Raw genomic sequence first — 27,024 nt, 5'->3', positions numbered from 1 at the left:
TGCTACGACACCTAAAAGGGGGGCTACATTTCTTTTCTTTTGGATAGAACTATTTTTCTTCAGACTTGTAAATAAATTGCTATTGCACCCATTGTCCTTCGCTAAAGAGACAAGTTATTAAAACTCACAGGTCTCTGTAATTACCTGGTCTAGAAATATTCTCGCTAGCGGAGCACAGTCGGTGGATCTGATGAACCGGACAACGTCCGCCACACTCCACTTGAGGGGGTTACTGTCCAGGTGGAGCCTCTCGGCAACTTCAATCCTTATTTCCTACATTGCCCGCAACAAAGCAAACCAAATGGTGTCAGAGCTATTTTATTCTAAAAAAGTCTCTCTATATAAATTCATAACCCTTTAAGGCAGGGTTTAAGGGGGTTTTACGGCATGATTTCTCCCAGCAAAGATGGCCGAGGTCCACCCACACTAGGTACTCAGGAAATGTTTGTCTTTTATAATAAGAAATATCAATGGGGAAGAATTTATCTCAAAGTTCCAGCACAAATAATGTGGACAATTTGACAGAGACAAATGGTTTTTAAACCTCCCATTTGTTCCCTGGTCTATTTCGACTCGCTGTCTGATGGGGTGCTGCAGGAACGGGATGCTACTTCGGAAGAGAGAAGGCTTCACTAAGTCATCAGGAGAAACCATTTACTGCTTCAGTTCAGGCAATATATTTCAAATGCAGCCCAGTTTTAAAACAGGGACGTGACTGCCACTCTTACAATGTGGATGTTACGTACTGCACATATATGGATATATTAAATATACCAAACAAAATAGCTTCACCACAATCAAAAGGATAAATAACTTATTTTATTGCTAGTTTAACCTGAAGTAAGCAGCTACTCAGAGAGACCTTCTTTCTGATAGGTAGCTGATCTCCAGATAATCCTTGCAACACAAGTAAATCTCTGAATTTGCAATTCTGCTGAGAGACCTGGGAAATTCAATTGAAGCCTGTACTGAAATAAATGGAATGCCCACATCACTAACGATTAGACTTCAGAGAGACATTCTAGAAGACAGCAATAAAAGGCACTGTATTTTAAAAATGGGTACCTTTGGTGAAGGTGGTTTATTCTCATCATCAGAAAATGAAAAAGTGCGAAGCTCTCTTTTTCTCCGTTGTCTGTCTGGAAGCAGTGATGTAGAGATCTCACTTTGGGTGGGAGAGGAAGAGCACGACTTTTTTTCTGACATTTCTGACTCTTCCTGTAGCTCGTCCTGTTGCTCCGATGTACTGCCCTCACTCAGGGAATCGTCATCCCCTTCATCTGGGTCATCCTCATCTTCACCCCCACTTCCCTAGAGGAAACAGAGAGAAAAAGTCTCCCTGAAATCCACGACAAACCAGCTCCTGGGCCACAAAATCACCTTCTACTGGGCAGGGGTCTGAATTAGAAAGGCCTGCAGGTAGTGGTCTCCCGGCTTCTGGGCAGGACAGGCACCTCCCAGATCTCGTACCTGGGGCGAGCCCGCTGGGGTGTTATCAACAGATGCAGAGGAGCGTTTCTTCTTATGGACAAAGACGTTTTTCCGCCTCTTCCTCCTCTTACTGGCTTTTTTCAGGGCACATGCTAAGTTGCTATGCCCACCAGGTGGCCTCCCAATTCTTTTATTTTTCTTCTTTCCGTAATAGTGGGCTAAATGTGAAGGACACAGAAAAATGAAGTCGCTTCGTGATTTCTGTCCACCTCACACCACAAGAGATTCTACTAGCACAGCAGAAAACAGGTACACTGTATTTGATTAAGGTTTAAATTTCATATCGTGGAATAATCTTAACTGTCCGGATCTTAAATGTACAGTATAGTTAGTACTGACGAATGCATAAACCTGAATAACCTTCCCTCTGTCAAGATAGAGAACGTCTCCACCAACCTAGAAAGTTCCCAGGGTCCCTTCCCAGTCAGTCCCCCTCATCAGAAGCCACCACAACTGTACTGCAATCGCCATCGGTACAGATTAGTTTTGGCTCATATATGGACATTCGGCAGATGCTTTTTGAACAAGATTTCTTGCACTCAGCAGAAAGTTTCTGAGTTTCACCTCTGCTGCTGTGTGTGAATACTTCATTCCCTTCTACTGATGAACAGCACTTCATTGTATAGGATACACTAGTTGAACTCTTCTCCTGTTGACAGGCACCTGGGCTGTTCCCTGGTTTGGGCTGTTACCATTCGGCAATGAACATTCTTGTCCAAGGCTTTTAGGGGGCATAGTTTCATTTTCCTTGGGTAAATACCTAGGAATGAAATTGCTGGATCATATGGCAGATTTAGGATTAACTTTTAAAGAAACTACCAAAGCGTTTTCTTAAAGGGTTGCATAATCTGGCACTCCCACCAGCAGTGTGTTAAGAGATCTAGTTGTCTACGCCTTTGCCAACTTGTGGGGCTGTCCACCTTTTTCATTTTAGCCAATGTGGTGGATGTGTAGTCATTTCTCATTATAGTTTAGATTTGCATTTACCTGATGACTAATGATATTGAGCATGTTTTCACGTATGTGTCTTTTTTGTGAAGTGCCTATTCAAGTCTTTTGTTCATTTTTAAAATGGTTTTCTCTTTCTACTTCTTTCATTTTTATTGAGATATAATTCACAATATAAAATCCATCATTTTAAAGTGTACATATCCAGTGATTTTTAGTATATTCAGTATGTTTGCCACAATCACCTCTATCTAATTCTGGAACATTTTCTCTTTTTGTTTTTAAATTTTTAAAAATTGAGGTAAAAGTCACATAACATACATTTAACAACTGTTTTCAAATGCACAATTCAGTGGTATTTAGCATATTCACAATGTCATACAACTATCAGCTTTCTCTAGCTTCCAGATTTCTCTTATTACAGAGTTGTGCGGGTATTTTACTTCATCCTGGAAAGAAATTCTCTGAGCAGTTTTTAATTTTGGTGATTTTTTCCTTTATGTTAGTGCATTCTGTGTCCTAAGAAATCTTTGTTTACCCCGAGACTTGAAGATACCCTTCTTGTTTTCTTCTAGGAGCTTTATAATTTTAGCTTTTACCCAGGCTTATGACACACCTTGAATTAATTTTCATATATAGTGAGGTAGGAGCCAAGGAGTTTTGCTTTTGTGTTTTTGATTTGGAAATCCAATTGTACCAGTGCCATTTGTTGAAAGAACTTCCTTTCCCTGGTAAGTTTTTTTTATCTTCACTGAAAATAATTTAACCACATAAATTTGGGTCTATTTCTGGCCCCTCTGTTCTGTCCCATCATTCTGTGTGACTATTTCATCCACCCCACTACTGATTACTCTACCTTTATGGTAAAACTCCAAGGCAGACAGAGTAAATTCTCCAACTTTATTCGTCTTTTTGAGGATTGTTTTGGCTATTCTAGATCCTGTGCACTTTCATATAAATTTTAGAATCTAAAGACAATTCCAAAAATGAACCATATATATTCTAGCTCTAAACATATACACAGTTATATATTACTGTAAAAACAAAATATAATGTAATTTTTTTTGGCAAAAAAAATGAATTCTACAGGATATAAATCCATTTGATATCACTCAAATCACTAACTGGGAAAAATTACAAAGACTCTCTCCTAAAGTCTAGGCTTATATCATTGTGAAAAATAAATTTAGACAAAAAGCTAATAAAATATGCATATCCTCCACAGGCTCAGAGTGGTATACACATATTTAGAGATACTTCGCTTAGGTACCAATACTTGCAATTTGCTAAACTAAGTGCTGAATCTGACACTATAAGCTAACACCAATCCTTGCCTTTAAGAAGTTTACAATCCAACAAATATAAATAGGAACCGCAAGGTTAGACTCTTCGATGATTCTGCGCTTTGAACACTGATTAGCAAGCTCATCATGCTAAATGACCTCAGATCAGCAGCATCAACAGTGTCTGGGAGCTTGCTGGAAAAGCAGACACGTTTAGACCCCAGATACCCACAGACCTGATGAATCAGAACTTTGATTTTAACAAGTTCTTCAGCTGACGTGCATGCATGATAAAGTTTAAGAGGAGCAGGATTACAGATCCCTAAAAGAAATCTTCAAATTTAACAAGGTAAAATCTACCTCTGTATTAATTCTCCCAAGTGACATCAGGGCTTGTAAAATTTAAGGAAAGGAGGGATCAGAATTTTGTCTTTGGGCAGCAATGCCGTAACAAGGCTCCAAACTGGAAATTTCATCTTGTATGACGTGTGAGTGTATGCAGTTTCACATGGGAGAAGATAAGCAATGAGAGGGAACAGGTGTTGTTGTGACAGTTCTGAGTGAGGCCCGCAACTACCCCCCTCTCCTACTGTTGATGCCTCCCAACCACCGCGGCTTCTTTGCTGCTCCTTGCAGACACAAAGCAAGCTCCTGCTCCTGTCTGTGCTCTTGCTGCCCCTGCCCAGAACACTCTCACCATGGTGTCTGCACAGCTGGCTCTCTTGCTTCCTTCAGGTTGTTACCTGGCAGGAAGACTTCCCTAACCACCTCTGAACAGCACCCCCCCCCCAGCCTTTCTTATTCCCCTCCTTTGCTTGCTTATCTTGCCTCACTTTTCACCATATTACCTGTCTCTATTTGTTCACTTATTATCAGTCTCCCACATTAAAATGTAAACTCAATGAGCACAGGAATGTGTTTTTCTTTACTGCAGCATCCTAGTGCTAGAACAGTGGTGGCACACAGTGGACACATAATAAATACTTGCAGACTGTATGAATGAATCACATATCCCATCAGATGCAATAGTTAATTTATACACATACTATATGTGAAAGTTAGCAAATGGGCCTGTGGGCCAAATCTGGCCTGTGGCCTGTTTTGGTATGGGCCTCAAGCTAAAAATGGCTTTTATAAAAGTGAAAATAAAACAAAACAGAGAAGAATATGCAGCAGAGATCATATGACCAACAGCCTAACATATTATCTGGTCCTTTACAGGAACAGTTTGTATACTTGTGCCATAGGTGAATGTCTGCAAAATAAACACTTTCCAAGATATAAAGTGTGGCCAGTTGTCATAGTTAACAAATTTGAAAAACTGGACTGACTGTATTTGGTCTTTGTAAGCACAGAGCAGTTCTCAGAACACTTGTCCAGAACCATCCTTGGGCCGAAGAGATTAGGACAGCACTCCAGTTTGATGCAGGTTTGCCGGCAGAACTCAGTCACGCGATCCGCCGTCTTCACTACTTCAACAGTAGCCCGGTAACTCTTTCCTTTGTATCTGCGGTGGAAGATGCCAGAGACCAAGTTTACTGGGCTAGTGATTACCCAGAGAAAATCAAGTGCATTCACAGATCTGAAAAGTTATCTTGGCTTCTCAGAATAGTCTATGTCCTTTACAGTTTGAGGATTCTAAAAATAATGAGTTTATGCACATTGTACTTAAATCAAATTTATCACCTAAGCTATGAGAGATAAACGTCAAGGTTTTCATATTAGCAAATGAGGCTCTTGCTTTCTGGTTCCTCAGTTTAAGGTTTCCAAATAGGAACGTCTACACTAGCTACTAAAAGAAAAGTGACTTGCACTAAGGCTTTCCTTTACCCCTAGGCAGTGATCCTCAGAGTGTGGTCATGGACCAGGTTAACCTGCCATTGGTCACGCTGACAGGGTCAGAAAACAAGAGTAAGTGTGTATGAACTTTCACAGTAAATTTGCAAAGGTAATTTTGTGGCTCTTAAATCTAAAAATAAATTATTCTTGCATTTTATGTCTTGTAATTTTCACACTTCTTATAACTCATGTTTACCGTATTTTATAACAGTGCTGGCCCACAACAGGATGGAAACTTAGGAAAGAAAACCAATCTGGTCCTTCACCCCAAGTAGCTAAAGAAGAAGTGACAGAGAGGACATAACAATTCCAACATGATGCATGAAGAATGGGCTCTGTGGCCCGTCAGACAGGTAAGAATAAAGGGCAGAGGAGGCTACTCACTTGGCTTTTAGTACCTCCCCACATCCATGCCACACGGAGTCTTTGTCTAGCTGCAGCTCCCGAAGGACACGACTGGGTTTATAGGCTGCATTGATAAGTAAAGTGAGGACCTGCGCTCCATTTTTAAAGCAGAAATATGGGTTGGGAATGAGAAAAACAAACCATTAGAATCTTGCTATCCCCCAGAATGTCATTTAGGAGATTAATTCTAGTCATATTCATTAACAAATATTAACAAAATGTTAATATTCAAGATATGACCGCTGACCAAAGTGGCAGCTAAGACAATAATCAGACCCTCTTAGACATTCAAAACATTATGTTCAGGAAGAAATAGGCACCATGAATTAAAAATCACTCTGCATATGCTTCTAAATCCTTTGCCAGTCATGGCACACACAGAAGCTTGGCCTCCCCAGACCCTCCATTGCCACCGCATGGACTGAAAGCCCCAGCAGTGCTCACATCCCGTATGTACAGTGAGTGGCAGCCTGGCCAGGCAGCCGGGCAAGCCTGCAGGTGTGCAGCTTCATCACGGCCCCCATGAGCGCCGCACAGCCTCTGACTCCTCGACTACGCTCCCACGCATCCTTGCACCGTGCTCAGCAGCCTTTGACAAAAGCCCTTTCTACACTAGCAGAGGGGAGCGTGCTATGTGAAGAACTGCCGAGGTGACTGCTCCCTAAGGAGCAAAAGTAATGATGTGTGTGGTCCATTGAACAATACTGGAGAAAAGTGAGTCATTTCTGTTAAACCTAGCACTGTCACATGTATGGCATGCAGATCCTTGTATGGAGGAGTCTATGAGACTGCTGTGAAATTTCCACGTTCTTTTGCCCTGGGCAAGAATCTTACCTCTCTGAGGACCAGAACACAGTTCCCAGGTCCTACACACTGAGGCAGCTCAGCAATTCTTCCTTTGTTAAGATATGGCCCTGAGAAGCAACGGTGGTTGAAATATATCTTTGGACAGCAGTATTTTCCATTAATCATAACTGGGAAACAAAGAGAAACAAATACTCAGAACAGTCATTTTCCACTCTGTTTCCAAAGTTGGATTACTAGGGGGTGTAGGGGTGGCAAGCATATCCACCATTATATAAAGTTATAAATTACATATTTTGAAGCCTAACACGTTGCCTGAGAGTACCCTTGAAACACCTTAGACTTACAGCAACTTTATTATAGAGCTCATCACTCTGCCCAAATCAAACAACAGCCTGAATGGCATGTGGATTGACTTCAGGGTTAATGAGACACTGTTTCAGAGTCCCACACTTCTATCAATAAAGGAAGTAAAAGATTGACTTTAAGAACGCATGATGATGGGGCGCCTTCAGTGGCTCCGTCGGTTGAGCATCGGGCTCACAATTTTGGCTCAGGTCATAATCTCGGGGTTGCTCCGCACTCAGCGCCGTCTGCTTGAGATTCCCTCTGCCCCTCCCCCAGCTAGTGCACGTACGCTCTCTCTCTCAAATAAAATCTCTAAAAGGAAAACAATTCTTAAAAAATTAATTAAAAAAAAAAGAACCCATGGTGATTTCTTGTTTTTTAAAAGAGAGAGAGCATGCGTGCGTGTACACAAGCAGGGGGAGGGGCAGAGGAAGAGGGAGAGAGAGAATCTTAAGCACACTCTCCGCACAGTGCAGAGGCCTATATGGGGCTTGATCTCATGATCTGAGCCGAAATCAAGAGTCAGACCTTAACCGACTGAGCGCCCAGGAGCCCCATGAGAAACCATGATGATTCTTGATGGTCAACTATTCAATAATCTATTCTGGAATGCTTCTAGGCAGTGATGATGAATATTTTCCAGAACTACAGTTTGTCCCCTTAAAACCACCAAACTAGCATGTCAGCAGTGCTCCATGAGGTAAGCACCCTCCCACATCTGGGATTCCTCTGAAGGCTGAAAGTATGCTATGAACACATCTCTAAGTTCTTTAAGTACCGTGGGCACAGAGACCCCCCTCTTCAACTCTTTTTCTGTGTGAATGCTATACTTCAATGTAATGTTTTTTTATTCCCTCGTCGTAGTTGGCAACTCTACTAATAAATATATGAAATTCAAAGACACTAAAGCAGAGAGAAGCCCTGCTGATGGACGCTGTTTTGGGAAAGGGAATGTGTGCGATGCCCACTGCTGATAGGATCCTGAAGCACAGAATGTTCACTCTGGAACTAAGAATGCAGTCCCAGCACAGACGTCGGCATGTCTGCACCCACTTCTCCATTTGAACTCTGCCACCCAGATTCCCCTCCTCAGGATTCAGGCCTGTATGCTCCCCGCCACTGCTGGCAGTATGGGCAGCTTACGGCTCTCAGCTGTACGTCACCCTGGAATTAGCCTCAGCCTACCCTCTCACTAGGAGTCAGACACCTTGCCCAAGGTCCCACACTTTGTGAGTAGACAGGGAGGTGCAGCCCACTTCTAATAACTGACCAAAGAGGGAGTACAAAGGTGTGGCCACTATGCCTCAACTAGGGATGACTCTGAGTGGTCACACCAGCTAAAAGGCTCCCTTGTAGGCTGGAAGAAACTCTGCAACTCAACTTCTCCCTCTGCCCAATCCTGCCCCCTGCCCCTGCAGCTGTTCCGAAAAAGCACTCCCCAGGGACACTCCTACATGCAAATATCACTCTCAGACTGTTTTCAAGGTAACCAGAATTATGACAAAACACAAACCAAAAAGAAAATGGCTGAGATCACTTGGGAAATGTCTTAATTCTATAGTTCTAGTAGGCATTAGAATAGCCAGTAATACATCAAAATTAGAGTTGCCTTTTTTTTTTTAATTTACCTTACCTTTTGATACCAAATCAAAACCACAATGAGCTATCACCTCACACCTGTTAGAATGGCTATTATTGGGGGCTCCTGGGTGGCTCAGTCATTAAGTGTCTGCTTTCGGCTCAGGGCGTGATCCCAGAGTCCTGGGATCGAGTCCCACATCAGGCTCCTCTTCTGGGAGCCTGCTTCTTCCTCTCCCCCTCCCCCTACCTGTGTTCCCTTCTCACTGGCTGTCTCTCTCTCTGTCAAATAAATAAATAAAAATCTTAAAAAAAAAAAAAAAGAATGGCTATTATCAAAAAGACGAGAAATAACAAGTGTTGACAAAGAGGCAGAGAAAAGAGTACACTGTCACACTGCGGGAATGCAAGCTGGTGCAGCCACTCTGAAGAACAGCATGGAGGTTCCTCATGAAGTTAAAATGAGAACTATCTTGTGGTCCAGTAATTCCACTTCAGTGGAATTTATCTGAAGGAAACAAAAATACTAACTTGAAAAGCTATCTGCCCCGACCCCCACCATGTTCATTGCAGCATTATTTATAACAGTCAAGATATGGAAGCAACCTGAGTGTCCACGGATAGACAGTTGGATAAAGAATGGAATATTACTCAGCCATTTAAAAAAAAGAAATCCTGTCATCTGTGACACCATGAACGGACCCTGAGTTCACTCACGAAGGGAAATAAATCAGACAGAGAAAGACAAATAGCATATGACCTCACTTAGATGTGGGATTTAAACACAACAACAAGACTCCAACTCTCAGATACTGAGGCTGGTGGAGGCAGGGGTAGCGAGTGGGCAAAACGGGTGAAGGTGGTCAAAAGGTACAAACCTCCAGTTATGAATAAGTCCTGGGGATGTAACGTGCAGCACGGTGAGGGTAGTAGTAATATTACCGTACTGTACATCTGAACATTGCTAAGAGAATAGATCTTAAGAGTTCTCATCACAAGAAAAAAAATTTATAACTGTGATGATGGATGTTAACCAGACTTACTATGGTGGCCATTTTGCAATATATACAAATATCAAATCACTATGTTGTACATCTGAAACTAATATAATATTACATGTCAATTATCAATTAAAAAATGGGTAATTTTAAAAAAGATATTTACTAATAATGCTATTCTGCTGGGTACTCGAAAGATACCATTATGGTCAAGTAAGAGTTATCCTAGCAATGTAAGGATGATTCAACATTAGAAAATAAATCTATCACTGAGATTCACCACATTAATAAGCTTACAGAAAAATCATACGATCATCCAATGCTAAGGAAAAATTATTTTGTCAAGGTGAACATGTGTTTATGACAAAGGTTCCCAGAAAACTAGAAATGGAAGGGAACTCTTTAGCAGTTACATGCCAATCACCTATTGAATAGAGAAAGTTTAAATACCTTCCCTTTAATATCATGAATAAAACAATAGTGCCACTGTCATCAAGCCTGTTACACACAGGGATAAGTTCTATAAAGAGCTATGAGGAAATAAAAGTAAACAAGTACAGCAAACTGGTTATTATAATACAAGTAATAACTTTTTTGAAAAGGCCTTGATCCTCCATCTTAAAGTGCTAAATGAGAAGGCATTGAGTAGAAAAGACAAAAGTATGAGTTTTGAACTTGGGAAAGAGCTGAGTTACATTTTTGACCCATCTATTCATAAAGCTGTGTGGCCTCTCTGAGCTTTGGTTCTTCTTTTCGAGGCATTTACTAAATGCCATCCAAATGCATCATCTGTGCTACAACACACACAGTCAAGATGCTCAGCACACAAGCAGAGAAGGCGGAGCCAAGACTAGTTCCAGGGAGAGAACTCCCGACAAAAGGCTCTGGCCTCCAGCAATGATTCTCGCTTCATTCATCAGGCATTGCCTCTGAGACAATCTGTTTTTCCAATGCTTTATTTTTTTAATTGTGAAATATGTGCACATAATGTGTATATCACAAAGTGTTTAAAGAACAGTAAACATCCACCTCTCAACCACCCAGCTTAAGAAAGTGTACTGCCTGGAAAGCCCCTGGTTCTTCATCTAAACTCAGGGATGAGAATATTGACCCCTCCAGAGCCCTTCGCACCCAACAAGTGACCAGGAGAGAATAGTTATAATTATAAATGGACAGAAATATCATCCTAGACATAATTATTAAACTAAACACATCTTAGACAATATAAGTCTTTAAAGTCACCATTAAGAGACCCCTCTGTGAAGCTACAGCCTATAAATCAAATGTATTGCTTAAGATACAGTCCGTTAAAAGAGACTGAAGACTGCATACACTTATTTATACCTGAGTCTGCGGAGTTCAGCTCCTGATTCTTCAGGCCCTCATGGACAGTCCTGGAGGATGGTATTCTGGGTCAAGATAACACAACAAGATGGTAAGACAATCCTTAAGGTCAGTAAAGTGTGAAGGCTAGTTTCCTTCAAATCTAAGAAAGCAAACGTGGCAGACTGCAAACTGTATAACAGAAGGTGCCTCCCTGATCATACTTTTATTTTTTTAACAATTGTTTGTAAAACTATGTACATGGTTTAATGAGCCAACAGTCTGTAGACAGTGCTATAATACTTCATATTCAAATCAACTTTCTTTCATTCATGTGAGCAACAAATTATAGAATTCCTTCTGGGATTCTCAAACCCGAAGTAAATTTTTCATCTTTTTCAATAGTCAAAGAACAAAAACATTTCTTATAAGGGTCTGTTTTCTTCTATCAGTTTAAAATTAAAGACAAATTATGTTTTAAAAATCAGAGAATTATTCTGTATGCAGCAATCAATGAAAAAGGCTAACTTATCTTTTTTTAGAATACTTCTTGACTAAAACTTTGACTCTGTCTCGACAACTAAGTCAAGGAGAAATCCAAGGCCAGATTGTGGACACTGCTATCTCACTTCTCTACCTGGAACTGAATTCCGTGGCCTCTCTCTCCACTTCTGCTGTCAGCTTTATTACTCACACAGCCACAGAAGCAGCCATAACTTACGCAGAATTTGCTAGAGACTGAATTGTGATCCCTTAAACTTCATTCCCTGAAGCCCCGCTGTGACTGTGTCTGGAGACAGAGCTCTTCCGAGGTAAATAAAGGCGTGACTCTGATCTAAGACGGCTGGCTCTCCCTTCCAGCTGGCCCTGCCATGTGAGGACGCAGGAGAAGCTGGCAGTCTGCAGGAAGAGAGCCCGGCCAGGAACCAAATTGGGCTGGCACTTTGACCTTGGACTTCCCAGCCTGCAGAACTGGGAGAAAATAAATTTCTGTTGTTTGAGCCACCCAGTCAGTAGTGTTTTGTTATGGCAGCTTGTGCAAACTAATCTCGAATTGAAAACCCAGTGTTCAGAAACACACATGGACATGTATTTTTAAGGCATCGCTAGTTAATTGCTTCTCAAAAGCTGTGTATGAAGGTATGCTACAAAGGGTTTCCCAATGGAACACAAAGGCACCCTGAGTGCACCTTTTCTCTCAGAGCTACTACCTTCCACCTCAAGGTTTTTTTCATTGTGACAAATCTTATCCCATCCTAATTTATAATTTTTGCTCTTCCTTAACAAATAACAGTACAGAGATTCTATTTCCTCTCTTATGCAAATGCTTTCAGGCTCTAAAAGCCAAAGAAAACTCAACTGGTGGGAACATCTTGACACGGCATTTTACCCTTTTGTATATAATGCCATTTTAAAAAATGCATATGCTGTAAGGAAAAGTATGTAACCTATCAAAAGCTGAATTAAAGAATTATGCTTCCACCTGAGAAAATAACACATGAGATATACTCTCTGAAATAGTGATTTCTTTTTCTAGATATTCTAACTTTCAAGTGTCAACTGTTCAAACATACTAGTATATTACTTACTGTTTTTCTGGTTGAACCACTGCAATTTTCCTCTGTTTGTGTACTGTAAGAAGAAAACAAAACTATAAACGTCAAGACAAATACACAAAGGAAAAGTTATTCATATATTAAGCTAACATTAGCATATTTAAAACCCAGTCATGTGTATATTTAACTAGTAAGTACTATGAATTAAGTGCTGCTATATCTGAATCTCTAGACTGAGGCACATTTTCTGGGTAGGAGGAGTCTTGACACGAAGATCAAAAATAATATTTGCAAGGCCCTTAAAAATCCGTCAACTCCTATGAATATTTTCTACACAGGAAAAGATATTCAAAAGAAAAAATGATTTGGGCAAGGATGCCAAGACCATTCGATGGGGCAAGTACAGCCTTTTCAACAAATAGTGCTGAGAAATACTGACTACCCACATTAATGAAGTTGGACTCTTACCTTATACCATATACAAAAATTAACTCCAAATGGATCAAAGATTTAAACATAGGGACACCTGGGTGGCTCAGTCGGTTAAGAATCTGACTCTTGGTTTCGGCTAAGGTCATGATCTCAGGGTCATAAGATGGAGCCCTACATTGGGCTCTGTGCTGGGTGTTGAGACTGCTTGAGATTCTCTCTATCCCTCTCTCCTTCTGCCCCTCCCCTCATCTCTCTCTCTAAAAAAAAAAAAAAGTTTTAAAAAAAAGACCTAAAGGGACACTTGGGTGGCTCTGTTGGTTAAGCATCTGTCTTCGGCCCAGGTCATGATCCCAGCACCCTGCGATCAAGCCCCACATGGGGCTCCCTGCTCAGCGGGGAGTCTGCTTCTCCTTCTCCCTCTGCCCCTCCCTCCACTTGTGCTCTCTCTCTGTCAAATAAATAAAATCTTTTAAAAAATAAATTAAAAGGGGTGCCTGGGTGGCGCAGTGGTTGGGCGTCTGCATTCGGCTCAGGGCGTGATTCCGGTGTTATGGGATCGAGCCCCACATCAGGCTCCTCTGCTAGGAGCCTGCTTCTTCCTCTCCCACTCCCTCTGCTTGTGTTCCCTCTCTCGCTGGCTGTCTCTCTCTCTGTCAACTAAATAAATAAAATCTTTTAAAAATAAAAAATAAAAAAATAAAAAATAAATTAAAAATTAAAAATTTTTTAAATAAACAAAAATTTTTTAAATTTTTTTTAAAAGATTTTATTTATTTATTTGACAGAGAGAGAGACAGCCAGTGAGAGAGGGAACACAAGCAGAGGGAGTGGGAGAGGAAGAAGCAGGCTCCCAGCAGAGAAGCCTGATGTGGGGCTCGATCCCAGAACGCTGGGATCACGCCCTGAGCCGAAGGCAGACGCTTAACGACTGCGCCACCCAGGCGCCCCATAAATAAACAAAAATTTTTAAAAAGACCTAAACATAAAGGCTAAAACTATAAAACTCTTAGAAGACTACATAAGGGAAAATCTTCATGACATCAGATTTGGCAACAATTTCTTAGATATGACACAAAAAGCAGAGGCAACAAAAGAAAAAATAAATTGCACTACATCAAGATTTAAAACTTCTGTGCATCAAAGGACACTATCAAGAGAGAAAAGGCAACCCACACAATAGGAGAAAATATTTACATATCATATCTGACAAGGAAGGGATTAATATCTAGAATATGTAACAAAATCCTACAACTCAGCAACAACAACAAAACACCCAATTTAAAAAATGGGCAAAAGGGGTGACTGGGTGGCTCAGTCACTCAAGTGTCTGCCTTCGGCTCAGGTCATGATCCCAGGGTCCTGGGATTGAGCCCCACGGCAGGCTCCCTGCTCAGCGGGGGTTTGCTTCTCCCACTCCCTCTGCCTGTCGCTCCCCTTGCTTGTGCTCTCTCTCTCAAATAAAGAAAAACTTTAAAAAAAAATGGGCAAAAGACTTGAACAGACATTTCTTGAAAGAAGATATACCAATATCCAATAAGCATATGAAGAGTGCTCAATATAGCTAATGATTATGAAAATGCAAATCAGGACCACAGTAAGATACCATCCTGTACCCACCAGCATCGCTATTATAAAAAACAAAAAAAACACCCAACAAACAACAACAAACCCAAAAAACAAGCAAGCCAACAAAAAACTCAGAAAGTAACCAGTGTCCGAGAGAATGTGAAGAAAGTGGAATCCTCGAACAGTGCTGGTAGGGACGAGCGTGATGCAGCTGCTGTGGAAAACAGTCTAGCCATCCCTCAAAGTGTTAAACATAGTCACACTCGAGAAATGAAAACACATGTCCACGTAAGAACCTGCAGACCAATGCTACAGCAGCATTATTCATAACCGCTAAGGAGTGGAAACAACCCAATGTCCACCAACTGAGACACGGATAAAGAAAATGTGGCTGCTCACCACAATGCGACAGCAGTAAAAATACACAGGAACAAAGTACTGATACACACACCACATGGCCGAACTCTGAAAACACTGTGCAGAGTACAGGAAGCCTGTCACAAAAGATCACATACTGCATGATTCCACAGGAAATGTCCAGAACAGGCAAATCTATATAGCAGGAAAAAGTAGAGAAGTAGTTGCCTAGGGTTGGGGGGCAGGAGGTAAAGAGGCGACTGCCCAGGGGTACGGGGCTTCTTTTTGAGACAATGCAAATGTTTTCAAATGTTCTGTGGTGATAGCTGCACAACTCCATGAATATACTAAAAACCACTGAACTATAGGATCAAATTTTATGTTATATAAATGATCTTTCAATAAAGCTGTTTTTAAGGCAGAGTGGGGTGGGACGACACTTTTAAGGTTAGGATACAAAAACACTCTGGCTTCCATCTTCCTCAACCTCTCCTCCTCTCTTCCTGGCTGGCTCTGATGTGGGCTCCCCTACAAAGAGGCCCACATGGCAAGAAACTGAGGGCAGCCTCCCACCAACAGACAGCAAGGAACTGAGGCCCTCAGGCCAAAAGCCGGGAGGAACGAATCTTGCTAACAATCGTGAGTACACTTGGGGGCAGATCCTCCCCCGCTGTGGGCCTTGAGATGGCTGGCGTCCTAGCTGACACCTTGACCACAGGCTCATGAGGGGCTTGGATCCAGAGCACCCAGATTCCTGACCCGCAGAAACTGTTAAGATAATCCATGCTTGTTGCAATAAGTGACATCCTGTGCAGGAACAGACAACCAGAACGCCACTTTGTTTTTCTCTGGAATGTCCAGATTCATCCTAGTTGGTAGCAGCCACACAACAGATCATTTAAGGATCAGCCCCTTGGCCCAAAAATAGCTACCTCGTGCTCGGCGAGGGGCGCTGAGGGGATGGCCATTGGTTTCACACCAGCCCAAAGGAAATATATCCATGGATTCCACACTCACAATACATTCAGGTACGGGCTTCTTAGAACCTGTTTAGATTAAAAAAAAGTTTTAGACCATTAAACTGCCTTCTTCATAAACTACTTCCTAGACAATATTCTACTGTTGCAGTAATGCACATACAAAATCTCCTGAGCAAGTTCCTTTTACACGGAAGTCATACTTTTTCATATGTGACAAACATTAAGGAAAAAAAGTAAATATCCCCTACGCATACCTGTACAAAAACAAAAATGGGGGTGCCTGGGTGGCTCAGTCGGTTAAGCATCTGACTCTTGGTTTCAGCTCAGGTCTTGATCTCGGGGTCCTGGGATCGAGCCCCATGTCGGGCTCTGTGCTCAGCGGGGAGTCTGCTTGAGATTCTCTCCCCCTCTCTCCTCTCCCTCTGCCCTTCCCCATCCCTCATGCTATCTCTCTCTCTTGCTCTCAAATAAATAAAATCTTAAAAAAAAAAAAAAAAGACAACAAAAAGAAAACGGGTGGTGGGCACACAGGGTGACCCCTAGTTACAGAACAGCAAATAAGCAACCAGAAGGATCATCCAGCAGTACCACTCAGCTGGCTGACAAACACAGTCAATCCCATGGAACAACTGGGAAACGAAAGACAACAGTGACAGTCCTAGTCAGCGAGAACATCAGTCCTGGCACTTGGCAACAAGCCAGAAGGCAGGCCCGTGAAGGTAACTCAGGAAGGGATGTTGCTCAGCAGGGGTTGTGTAAAAGTCTAGATTCAATACCATCCCCGACATCTGCATTAAATGCCAAGTCTACAGACTGGAAAGCGTAGCTACCAAGTCTATTTGGTAGCCAAATAAAAAAGAAACCCAGGCCGTGTTCAGTTACTGCAGTGCTGAGTTTTCACGTAATGCTTTCCATCTGCAAACGCATCCAATCACTGAACGTTACTTATAGTACATCTTTTCTATTTTACATACTTTTTGGTTCTACTGGTTACGGGCAAACAAAATATTATCTCTTAAATGAGCTACGTGTTAAGGTTCATGCTCGTATATTCTGGTTACATCAAAACATATGCCATCTGACTTAACTTTCCCTTCAAGAAAACAGGAGACTCTGCAGGGAAGGCTTTTTCCTTACATCCATTCCCTAACATTTGAAAGTCAAGGACAGGAAGAGAAGTGTTTATCGAAGAATCTGGCACTACAAATTACACGTGTCTTAGCAAGACCTCCACTTAGCTAACTGTTGCAGTCTGACAAGCCACAGCCCAGGGGTAGGCAGGCAGGCAGGGCACAGGAGAGCAGCTGCAGAAAGGCTTCTCAGGGGCGCAGTGCTTACCCTCCAGCTGGAGCCACAGGTAGGAGCCTCTCACTGCAGTAATGGTGGCAACGCACACTTCCTCGGGGAGAAGAGGGTTCACTGCCTCAAGCTTCATATTCTCCTTAAATTCATGCTCAGAAATGGACTGGAAAATAAACGATCAAATCCAAACACGTACTCAGTATTAACTCATGTGCTCATCTGAGAGACCTGGTCCAAGTAATATTTAAACCTAGAGTAACACTTTAAAGCTATACATTTATTTTGCTTTGTTTTGTTTCTTAATGAAACAAAGTCAAAATGTCTGTCTCTCTTGGTGCTGGAAGCAGTATATGGTCTTTGAGGTCAGGCATACCTGCATTATTGCTACCTGTGTGCCCTCAGTCAAGCTGTGTAACCTCTTTTTGCCTCAGTTTCTTCATGGGTCAGGTGACCTTGAGAACACTTGCCTCAATGGCTGATTTATTAGGCGTTTTCAATAACAAAGTACCTAAGGCTCTGTGCCCTCAACCAACGGGCTCTCACCCACCGCTGGTAGGTTTCTCCTCCCATAAAGGGCCCTATCACGCAATAAGCTGCCTGGTTCCTACTTCTGTGCATAACATACAAGGCAGTCAGGATAAATAATGCTCATGAATGATGGAAAATATATGTTTGAAAAATGTGCAACTTCTGGGTCAAAATGGAGAACTGAACCATATTTGATAGTTCTCTCTTCTGACAGCACACTAAAACTAAAGTGTTACTTTTTGGTTTTGGGTTTTTTTTTTTTTTCTTTTTTTTACAACCTGTATGTATTAGGACAGATGTAACAAGAGACAATATCAACATTTTATAAGCTACAATTCAGAAGAGCACCTACAACTACCGTAGCAGATTACAGAAGGGTGAATGTAAGCTCCAGCGAAGCAGGCTAAGAACACACAGCACCAGGGACTAGGCAACTGTAGGTAGACAAGAAAGAGTCAAATGAAAAGATTTGCTGGAAACATTTAGGAAGCATTTAGGTCAGACCGTTGGCTCCTCCACTCCAGACCCCCAGGCAATTATCCCATCCCTTCCCCTACAAAAGATGAGAGGATTTATCCTCCAGAGCAGATCAGAGACAAGAGATCCTGGGCCAGGAGGGCACGGGAGCTGCTGAGAGCATACATGCAAAAAAACCAAACAGGGTTTTGCAGATGGAATGCTGAGAGGTCCAGCCCTTGACTCTACCCTCCAGGCAGACGGAGAAATATATGGTCATATGACAAGCCCAAGAAGAAACACAGGAAGATATGGATTTAGGTGTCCCCGACAAACGGCCAGCCAGATCCCACCCTAAAAAAGAAGTTCAAGGTTGACAAGTCCCACCCACATGCACAGAGCTTCCACTCGGCTTTATCTTTCAGTCCCCCCATTCTTAAACATGAGCAAATCACCAAGCATTACCAGACATCTAAAAATATGAAGGCTAGGGACCAAAGCAGACAAAACAACAAAGTGGAGAAAACTTTTTATGCAAGAAGAAAATTTCCCAAAAGGCAGGGGTAGTTAACATCCCCTGAGTGATAAAAACTACCACATCTTTAAAACAAGAATAGTATGCTATTAAAAATAAATATTCAGAGACCAGAAAGAGCTCTGGAAAATTTTAAAAATGTGATAATAAAAATTACAAACTCTAAAGAAGGGCTGAAAGATAAAGTTTAGGAAATCTTTCATCAAGCAAAGCAAAAAGATTAAGAAACAGAAAACAGGAGAAAAAGGTAAGAAAAGTAGAGGTCTGATCCAGAGGGCCAACATACAAATAAAAGTACTTCCAGAAGAAGAGAAGAGAGAAAATGCAAGGGAGGAAATCAAAGAAGAGGTCCAAGAGCACTTCCCAGTGCAGAGAGGAACGATGTCTAGAGAGAACGTGCTGGCCGAGAACCCAGCAAGTGAATGAAGACGGGCCAACAGGCCACACTGCGGCTCAGCTAGGAAACGTGGTGGCAAAGCTTCTATAACCTTCCAGGGACAGAGTACAAGGCAAATCATCTATGAAAGACCAAGAATAAGGACAGGTTTCAATTTCTCGACAGCTTCGGTAGAAGGTAGAAAACAACTAAATGATGTTTCCAAGATGCTCAGTTAAAGTAACTTCGGACCTAAAAGTCCACATTGAGCCAAACCATCAGTCAAGTTAACAGAATGAAGACGTTTTCAAACATGCCAAGTCTATAAAAATTTACCTCTTGCATCTCATTTCAGGAAGCTACTGGGAGATGGGCTCCAACCAAATAAGGGAATAAACCAAGAAAGAGGAGGCAGCCAGACATACAAAACAGGAATCTTAAATCTTAAGAAAGGGGAGAGGCAAATCCCTGAGTGACACTGAAAGGCAGTCCCCAGGACTAAAATCTCACGGCAAGCCTGGTGAGCAAGCAACCTGTCTGGGGAGACAGAGAATGGAGGTTGCTAAGAGGGATGTCTCTAAGAAAAATATTAGAAATGACAAAGTTCCTACACCAAGGTTATCTGAGTGGTTGCGGACTTGAGGAAAAGAGAATGTGTCTATGGAATATCCTGTACTTTAACCTTCTACCCTAAAATACAAAGAAAGAGCTGTAACTAGAAAAAACGAACAGGTCTAGTTGGACCAAAGAGACTTCCGGGAAATGCTCCAGAACAGCTATGCAGGCATTCGCTCCCAACACGGGACTGTGACTCAGGCCCAGGCGCTTGTGTTCTTCATAGTCCTGTCGCTCAGGGCCCACCCTCACGGCGGATGGGGCCAAAGCAGCAGGTGCTCAGGGCGGAACCTCAGACACCTGCAGAAGTGGTTGGCGGCACAGCCTTTTCTTGGTCTTCCTGGGCTCCTGTCAGTGAGACAGCGGCCTTCCTCTACCATACACCCACAGAAAATGATAGCTGCTGCTGACAATAATCAACGGGAGTCACTGGAAAACCGCTGCTAAAACAGGTGTGGGCAAGAGGAGTGTGAAAGGATAGGGGAAGGAAAAGTAATTACAAACTGACAAGGGGTTGCACTCGTCCTGTTTCAGAGCATCAGAGATCTCACTGCACTAGAAACCCCAAGAGCACGGCATGTACACAGGTAGACAGGGTACATGTTTACTCTGTGTTAAACCAGTTGACAATCCACATGCAAAGGAAAAGCCTTACCAGAAGATTAAAAAATGAATGCATTTTTAATACATCTTAAGTTAAAATAGACTGTTCCGTCAAAAGATGATTCCCTGATTTAGCTGACTTTCAATTAACCCACTAATACTCCATCTGAGAGTCAGGTAAGGGAACTTCTGCATATGTTATTAGCGTCTCCTCACTCCTCAAATAAACTCTAAGCTTCATAAAGGTGTTGGGGGGGATCACAGACTTCCTGATGTGATTGCCTTTGTGGAACAGTTATGAGAAGCTACTGGAAGGTATGGGAAGAACTAGCAATAGAAACGAAGAAAATTAAGCTATGAAGGGGCACCTGGATGGCTCAGTAGATTAAGCGTCCGACTCTTGATCTCGGGGTCCTCAGAGGGGAATCTGCTTAAGGATTCTCTCTCTCTCTCTCCTCTTCTGTCCCTCCCCCTGCTCATGTTCTCTCTCTCTCTCAAATAAATAAATAAATCTTAAAAAAAATTAAGCTATGAAAAACAAGGCAATTATTAACTTGAGGACAAATGAAAAAGAGAAAATCATAAACTAATGCAGTGCCCAGTTGTGAATAATATATGAATGCATATCATAGCGTAAATACTCAATTCGGACTTAACCCAACTGTAATATAACTCTAATAGGAAGAAGAGGGGGGTAAGACAGAGGAGAAAGGTAATATAAAATAGCTAAGTGCTCATTTACCATAACATACAACCAACAGACATGTCTAAAATTAGTGACTTGAAAGATAGCAGCATACTATTTTGAAAATGATTTAAGTATAAATACCAGAACAACAGTGAGAACAACCGGAATGAGCACTCCTGGAAAGGGAGACCACAGAAAGGGATAGGGCAGGGACCTGTTGTTTTACATTGTAAGCTTTTTACTGCTATTTGGTGTTGTAAACCGTATGCATGTAGTATTTTCACAGAAGTATTTTAAATAAGTTTAATGATTTCTTCCACTTAATATTTAAACATTTTTTCCTATTTTTAAACAATGAAAGATAATTACGAGCTAAAAAAAATGCACGATTTCAACTAAATAAAAAAACTGATAAACTTTAAAAACCAATTAAATCAACAAATTAACTTCTGTAGTAAATGACTTTTTTCCCTGGACTATTTTATTATATTCGGCAAGATGCTCATTTGGGTTGAGCGAGAGGACTGAGTGATAGCCACATGGGCATGGGAGGCACAGCAGTGCCCGGCAGGCCCAGGGCGCGGCGACGAGGGAGCGGGGTTCTCACCGGAGGAAAGCACCTCTGGGGAGCAGCTTCAGCACCACACTGTTTGAGGTAGTCGGCCCAATCGAAGTCCTGGCCCGCATAGCCTGAATAAGGACACAAAGACAATGATTCACAGCCCACGTGCCTGCCCGGCTCTTCCATTCTGCCAGGTGTCCACCCACCACTTCTCATTTGCTAATGTGAAGACTTTGCTCATTTTTGGGAGGATGAAAAACAACCAATAAATCCAAAGCATCGTTCATGTTATAAAACAGAGCATCTCTGGTCAACCACAGCAATATAATAAAATTCCTCAGATACATTTTTTAAACTTTCAAGTTTCAAACTACGCATTTATCTTCAACACTATTTTATATGATTAGCTGCTGGCAGTTTACCGGAAGAACTGAAGACATTTATGACTGGGTTTCATTTGTACTAATAAATCCAGTCTTACTATCCCCATTCTATTCCAAGTTAGGCTCTCAAGGAAGAGACAGCAGATCATCTTTTTCCTCCCCCGAAGCTATGCCCTCACACAGCTTAGCCACACCTGACACAATGCTCTCAGCACTGTTTTCAGACTCATGTTCTACAGAACCGCAAGGCTCTTATAACCTCAATCATGAATTCCTTTCACAAGAAGAGTTGAGCTTAATGGCCTCCTTCAGTCCAGCATGGCTCCCGGTAGAGGCCTCTCAGACCTGACGTCCTGGCCGCACCATCTGCCCAGCTGCCCCGCTGTTTCGGAGCAGCCCTCCCGGCCGCATGGAGCAGAGCACCTCACAGGCACACGGCAGCCTACTACGCCACCGGGCAGCCACACGAGCTCTGCAGTCCCTCCTCTGCCCAACTCAAACTGGCACCAAGCTCTCCCCCGGCTCCACCTCACAGTAAATTAGCTGCCATTTTCAGTGACATAATCCACTACTTTCCTCCTATTTACAGGGACAGATGAGTTGTTTATAACAATGCTGAAAGCTCCAATATCTTTAATAATTGTTTTTCCTTTTCACATAAAGGCAGCTGGTAAGATAAAGAACTTGGGATGTCCACAGCCTTCCAGCAAAGCAAGAACTTCCTCCCGCAGGGGTGCGCCCTCCTGCCGCCACCACCAGGCAGGCAGGCCCACTCTCTGTTCACTGATGGAGAACGGTGGGGGCTCCAGGACTGTTTTCCCTACCTGCTCCTTGCCGGAACTGCCGTACTCACTTTTGTCTCCCCGGTGACAGACAAGCCCAATGCCTAGCTCATAGCAAACATTCCACAGATGTTCGTTGAATGAATGGAGGCTGGATAAACAGCAAAAGGGCCTGAGTTTATGACTCTTGTTAACAGAGAAGAGTACTTCTAGCCCAGTGTTCCAGCACTTACCACTTAGAAAGTGAAGCTGTGTTCACCAAAAGCCTACTAGTAAAGGACACACAGACTGCCAAATAATCTGATGTGCTGATACAAAAGTCGGATAAGCATTTGACATGTCCAGATATTGGAAGTTTAAAAATACTAAAAATTTCAGTCAAGGTCAACTACCATCATATTTAAGAACTTTGATTAAAGGACCAGAGATTATATTTTGCAGGGGCACCTGGGTAACTCATTCAGTTAAGCACCCGACTCTTGATATAGGCTCAGGGCATGATCTCAGGGTCATGAGATCGAGCCCCATGTGGGCCCTGCACGGGGTGTGGAGCCCGCTTGAGAGTCTCTCTCTCCCTCTGCCCCTCCTCCTACCCCCACCATGCTCTCTCTAAATAAATAAAATCTTAAAAAAAAAAAAAAAAAAAGATTATATTTTGCAAAGTTACCAACACCAGGAAAATGAGTTGCTGCTTTCCTACCTACAGCTTCTCTGAGTCCTGCTCTTAATCATAAACCTTCCTCTGAAGTCTGAGCACCTCACTCCAAGGGGATGCCCAGAAACCTAAAAATCACAGTTATCTGCCTCCGACCTCCCAGCTCTGGTACTGAGGCCTTCTCTCATACGCCAGCTCCTGACACTCCCTGGGTGTCCTACCCTCACTCCTCTGTGCCCTCACAACAGACACAGGAGGGAGCGAACTAGGAAGCCGCATGAAACCCCAGGCTGTTCTAAAGACATATTTGTCAAGGTAGGAGGACAGAACATACCCAATAGTTTTTGAGCTTAACTTATAACTTGCCAATACGTAAATATACGGAATCAAGGCCTTCATTTATACTTGTCTTGGGACCCAAAAATGTTAAGGACAGGCTGGAGCAATGAGGAGAGAGAGAGACAAAGACGCAGGTGATGTTGTCCGCGATGAACAACTCAGAACAGAACAACTACCTACCAGGAGGGGGGCTGATGTGTAAACCATTCTTCAGACTCCACTGCACGGGGAAAATACCAGGACTGTCAGCATGACACACGAAAGATCGTCGTGCGTGATTCTCTGGTCGCAAATCATCCATTTCCACAAGGAAGTACTTCTCATCAAAAACCTGCACATACAATCGAACAGACAACACAGACAAATGGTTTATGTGCAGGTACGAAAGGACACACGTGTGTACACCATTTCCTTGGAGTAGGCAAACAGGTCACAAAACTGCATAGCCACAGTGGGTATGAATAATAACGCTAAGCACTCAATAAATGGTACCTATGCGTCAGGCACTGTTTTAATTAAATGCTTTTCAGGCATTAACTCAGTTTTAACCTTCCTTACAACATAATAAGGTACGTACCATCATCAACCCCATTTTGCAGATAAGGAAACTAGATCTAAAAAGAGGTTAAACAATTTGCCCCATTTTATCCAGCAAGAAAGTAGCAGAACCTGGGTTCAAATCTAAATATTTGGGCTCCAAACGAAATTTAGTTTAGGCCGAGTGAGGAGTCCACCAAAACTTGTACATCAGCTTTCTGGATCCTAGCCTAGTTTCAAATGCCAAAAAGGTTTTATTAACCTGCTTCGACTCCTTGCCACCCCACGGCCCTTCAGACTCCAGAAAGGGCCTTCTGACCCCACTGCAGGTTCAGAATCCCTCCCTGTTCTCAGAGTAATCTTCTCCTAAGGCAAAAAAAAAAAAAAATTAAATCTCAATAGGTCAGACAATTCGGCGTCCAAGCGACCACTCCTCTAGTCACACTTGTCTTCTGGCTCTACTCTGGGTAAACAGGCCTCTGCTCTAGTCCTGAACTAACCCCTTGTCTTGTGCCTCAGTATCAGAAACAGAGTTACCAGGGCCTGACAACCTGCCCAGCTCCTGTGCTTACTCTCAATAGGAGCCTTCCTTTTGTCAGCCTTCCAAGAGATTGGAGTCTGAGTCTGAACTCTGGACTACATTCTGGAGCAATCCTGCACACATCTCATGATCATCTGCCCCGCCCCCAGCTGCCCCATCCCCACTGAGCCCTGCATCTGGGTGGACACTGACACTGTCACCTGTGCCCAGACTTCTCAGACACCGTGGCCTGCATAAGTCCCCTCTAGTTATCTGCCTCAACGCCTGCCCCAAAGACCACGCCCCACTACTCTTGGCACCCAAGCTTTGGTGGGCTGGGGTGACCAGGCCCAGAAGGAGGAATGGGCCACAGAGAGCTAGACTGTACAAATACAAAATGCGCACAGAAGTCATTCTAGCCTCACAGCTTAGGAGAAACACGGCTCAGATTAGCAGAGCTGAAGATCAAAACTCTAGCCACTTTCCTAAACCAGGCATCCTGACAGGTATTCGTACCAAAAGAGCTGCCCCCATTTTACCTTAACAACTGTAGCCGGAGAGATCCCAAAAGGAGACCAGGGGTCCACAGCTTCCAACTTCATATTTACAGAGAACGAATGAGTGCTAATCACTTGTTTGTCCTGAAATGCAAACACCAAGAGGGAATAAAAATACAATATTTTCACATTTATTTTATACTCATATATAGCTGAACACTACTCTTAATCAATTGAAATAGAACTGTATATTTAATTGTATATTTTCTTTCCTGCAAAAAATTATTCAGAAACAAAAACACAGGAAGTACTCCTACTCTCTGTATTTGGAACACAAAGACCATCTGGAGGAAAACAAGTTTATTTTATAACGAGTTGGGACTATGTAGTTAAGAGTGGAAAAGAAAAGACTCAAATTCTTTAAGAGAATGTTGGGAGAAAACCTAGACTACGTTTACAAGAAAAACAGGATACCCATCACTCCAGCCTTCAAACCTCTTACCTCCTTCAGACACCCCAGCAATTCTCACTGACCCCCAGGGTTACTGTCTGCTCTGTGCCTGACCCTACTGTGCGAAGGTGAGCACCTTCTGTCCCGTTCTGTTTTTACCTTAAATAAGTATGATGGCAATGGCTCTTCCTCCTCCTCTTTCACTTTGGCCAAGATCTCTTGCCACTCAGCTTCATTTTTCAGATGCCGGATGGCTTTTGTAAAACAAGACAGGACATTTTAAATGAGAACGTACACACTTTGTATCTGTTCGGATAGCATTCACGTAAACAGGACACTTTCCATGGGGAAAAGAAAGGGCTCTGACACACTTACACCATCTTCATTCACAGAGCCTGCACCTTAACTCAGCACTTTGTCCCCTCTGTTCAGAGCCTGGGGAGGAGGCCTGGGGAAAATTCCCACAGCAAGATCATAAGGACTGCTGCAGGCCGCAGAATAATACAACACCCAAACTGAAGCACAGAAGAGGAGGCGCAAAGTGCTTTAAACAGTAACTCCAGTTTTGAGATTGTTATTTCTTCTAATCAACAATTCACTTTGAACCATGACCTACCCTAAGACCTACCCTACTCGTATACCTATCTAAATGCTACCTAGAAAATTTTTCTTCTATTTTGGTAAGGGGTCAGTAAGAGTTGGGGCAGGAGTCCATAAGGCACAGCAAGATGTGTGGCAAATTACTAAATTAATAAGCCAAAAGAAAAATAGGCACTTAATCAAATATATATTTTTTGTAATATCTCTATTACACTTGTAATATGCAGAGTAATAAATTTTTCAGTCTCATCAACATTAGTAAAAACCTAACAATAATGTAACAGTTAAAAGAAAAATGTTATATTACTCTTCACCTAATGGGGGCTGAAGCTCATATCCCTGTTGAGCAGCCCAGCCAGCGTGATGAAGAAATGGATCCAAGTAATACAACCAGTGCTCAAAATTGTCAGAGCTTTCAAGTCCTTCATAACGCAGCTTCAGCCGTCCCCCAATGTTTTCTACTACGGTAACAATCCAAGTGCTTAACGAGTCCCGGAAAGCTTGGCATTCGAGCCTGGAGCCCGGAGCAATGAGATCTAAAGGATTCCTCCCGTTGCGGAGCTGTAGGCGCAAGAGGTGAAAACGATTATGAGAAGCTCACAGAGTATTTTAAAAAGGCAAGCTGTAAAGGATCTCCAATGAGCCTTTACATTTCTACCCACTCAAAGCCGTGACACTGAAAGGCCA

The 27,024-nt window shown here is 42.5% G+C and overlaps 1 protein-coding gene across 11 annotated transcripts in view; it reads right to left on the bottom strand.

The window, feature by feature from the left end:
- SFMBT1 (Scm like with four mbt domains 1) overlaps nt 1-27,024 on the bottom strand; it is a 121,987-nt gene that overhangs the window by 6,428 nt on the left and 88,535 nt on the right. For all 11 annotated transcript variants that reach the window (XM_045807343.2, XM_087866973.1, XM_045807340.2 and 8 more), the window contains 15 exons: nt 26,652-26,898; nt 25,897-25,991; nt 25,329-25,430; nt 23,913-24,063; nt 21,619-21,701; nt 17,247-17,373; nt 15,861-15,974; nt 12,607-12,649; nt 11,039-11,103; nt 6,801-6,940; nt 5,946-6,055; nt 5,054-5,229; nt 1,471-1,649; nt 1,066-1,311; nt 145-273 (listed from right to left, as the gene is read on the bottom strand). In XM_045807343.2, the coding sequence (XP_045663299.1) occupies nt 145-273; nt 1,066-1,311; nt 1,471-1,649; nt 5,054-5,229; nt 5,946-6,055; nt 6,801-6,940; nt 11,039-11,103; nt 12,607-12,649; nt 15,861-15,974; nt 17,247-17,373; nt 21,619-21,701; nt 23,913-24,063; nt 25,329-25,430; nt 25,897-25,991; nt 26,652-26,898 (2,007 nt within the window). The remainder of the gene's footprint in view (nt 1-144; nt 274-1,065; nt 1,312-1,470; nt 1,650-5,053; nt 5,230-5,945; nt 6,056-6,800; nt 6,941-11,038; nt 11,104-12,606; nt 12,650-15,860; nt 15,975-17,246; nt 17,374-21,618; nt 21,702-23,912; nt 24,064-25,328; nt 25,431-25,896; nt 25,992-26,651; nt 26,899-27,024) is intronic.

The sequence above is a fragment of the Ursus americanus genome, chromosome 14 (genome assembly GCF_024610735.1).
Source record: "Ursus americanus isolate L20-20 chromosome 14, mUrsAme1.1.p, whole genome shotgun sequence".
NCBI classification, from domain to species: Eukaryota; Metazoa; Chordata; class Mammalia; order Carnivora; family Ursidae; genus Ursus; species Ursus americanus.
The sequence above is the reverse complement of the archived record's forward strand: the minus strand, read 5'-3'. Positions and strand labels throughout refer to the sequence as shown.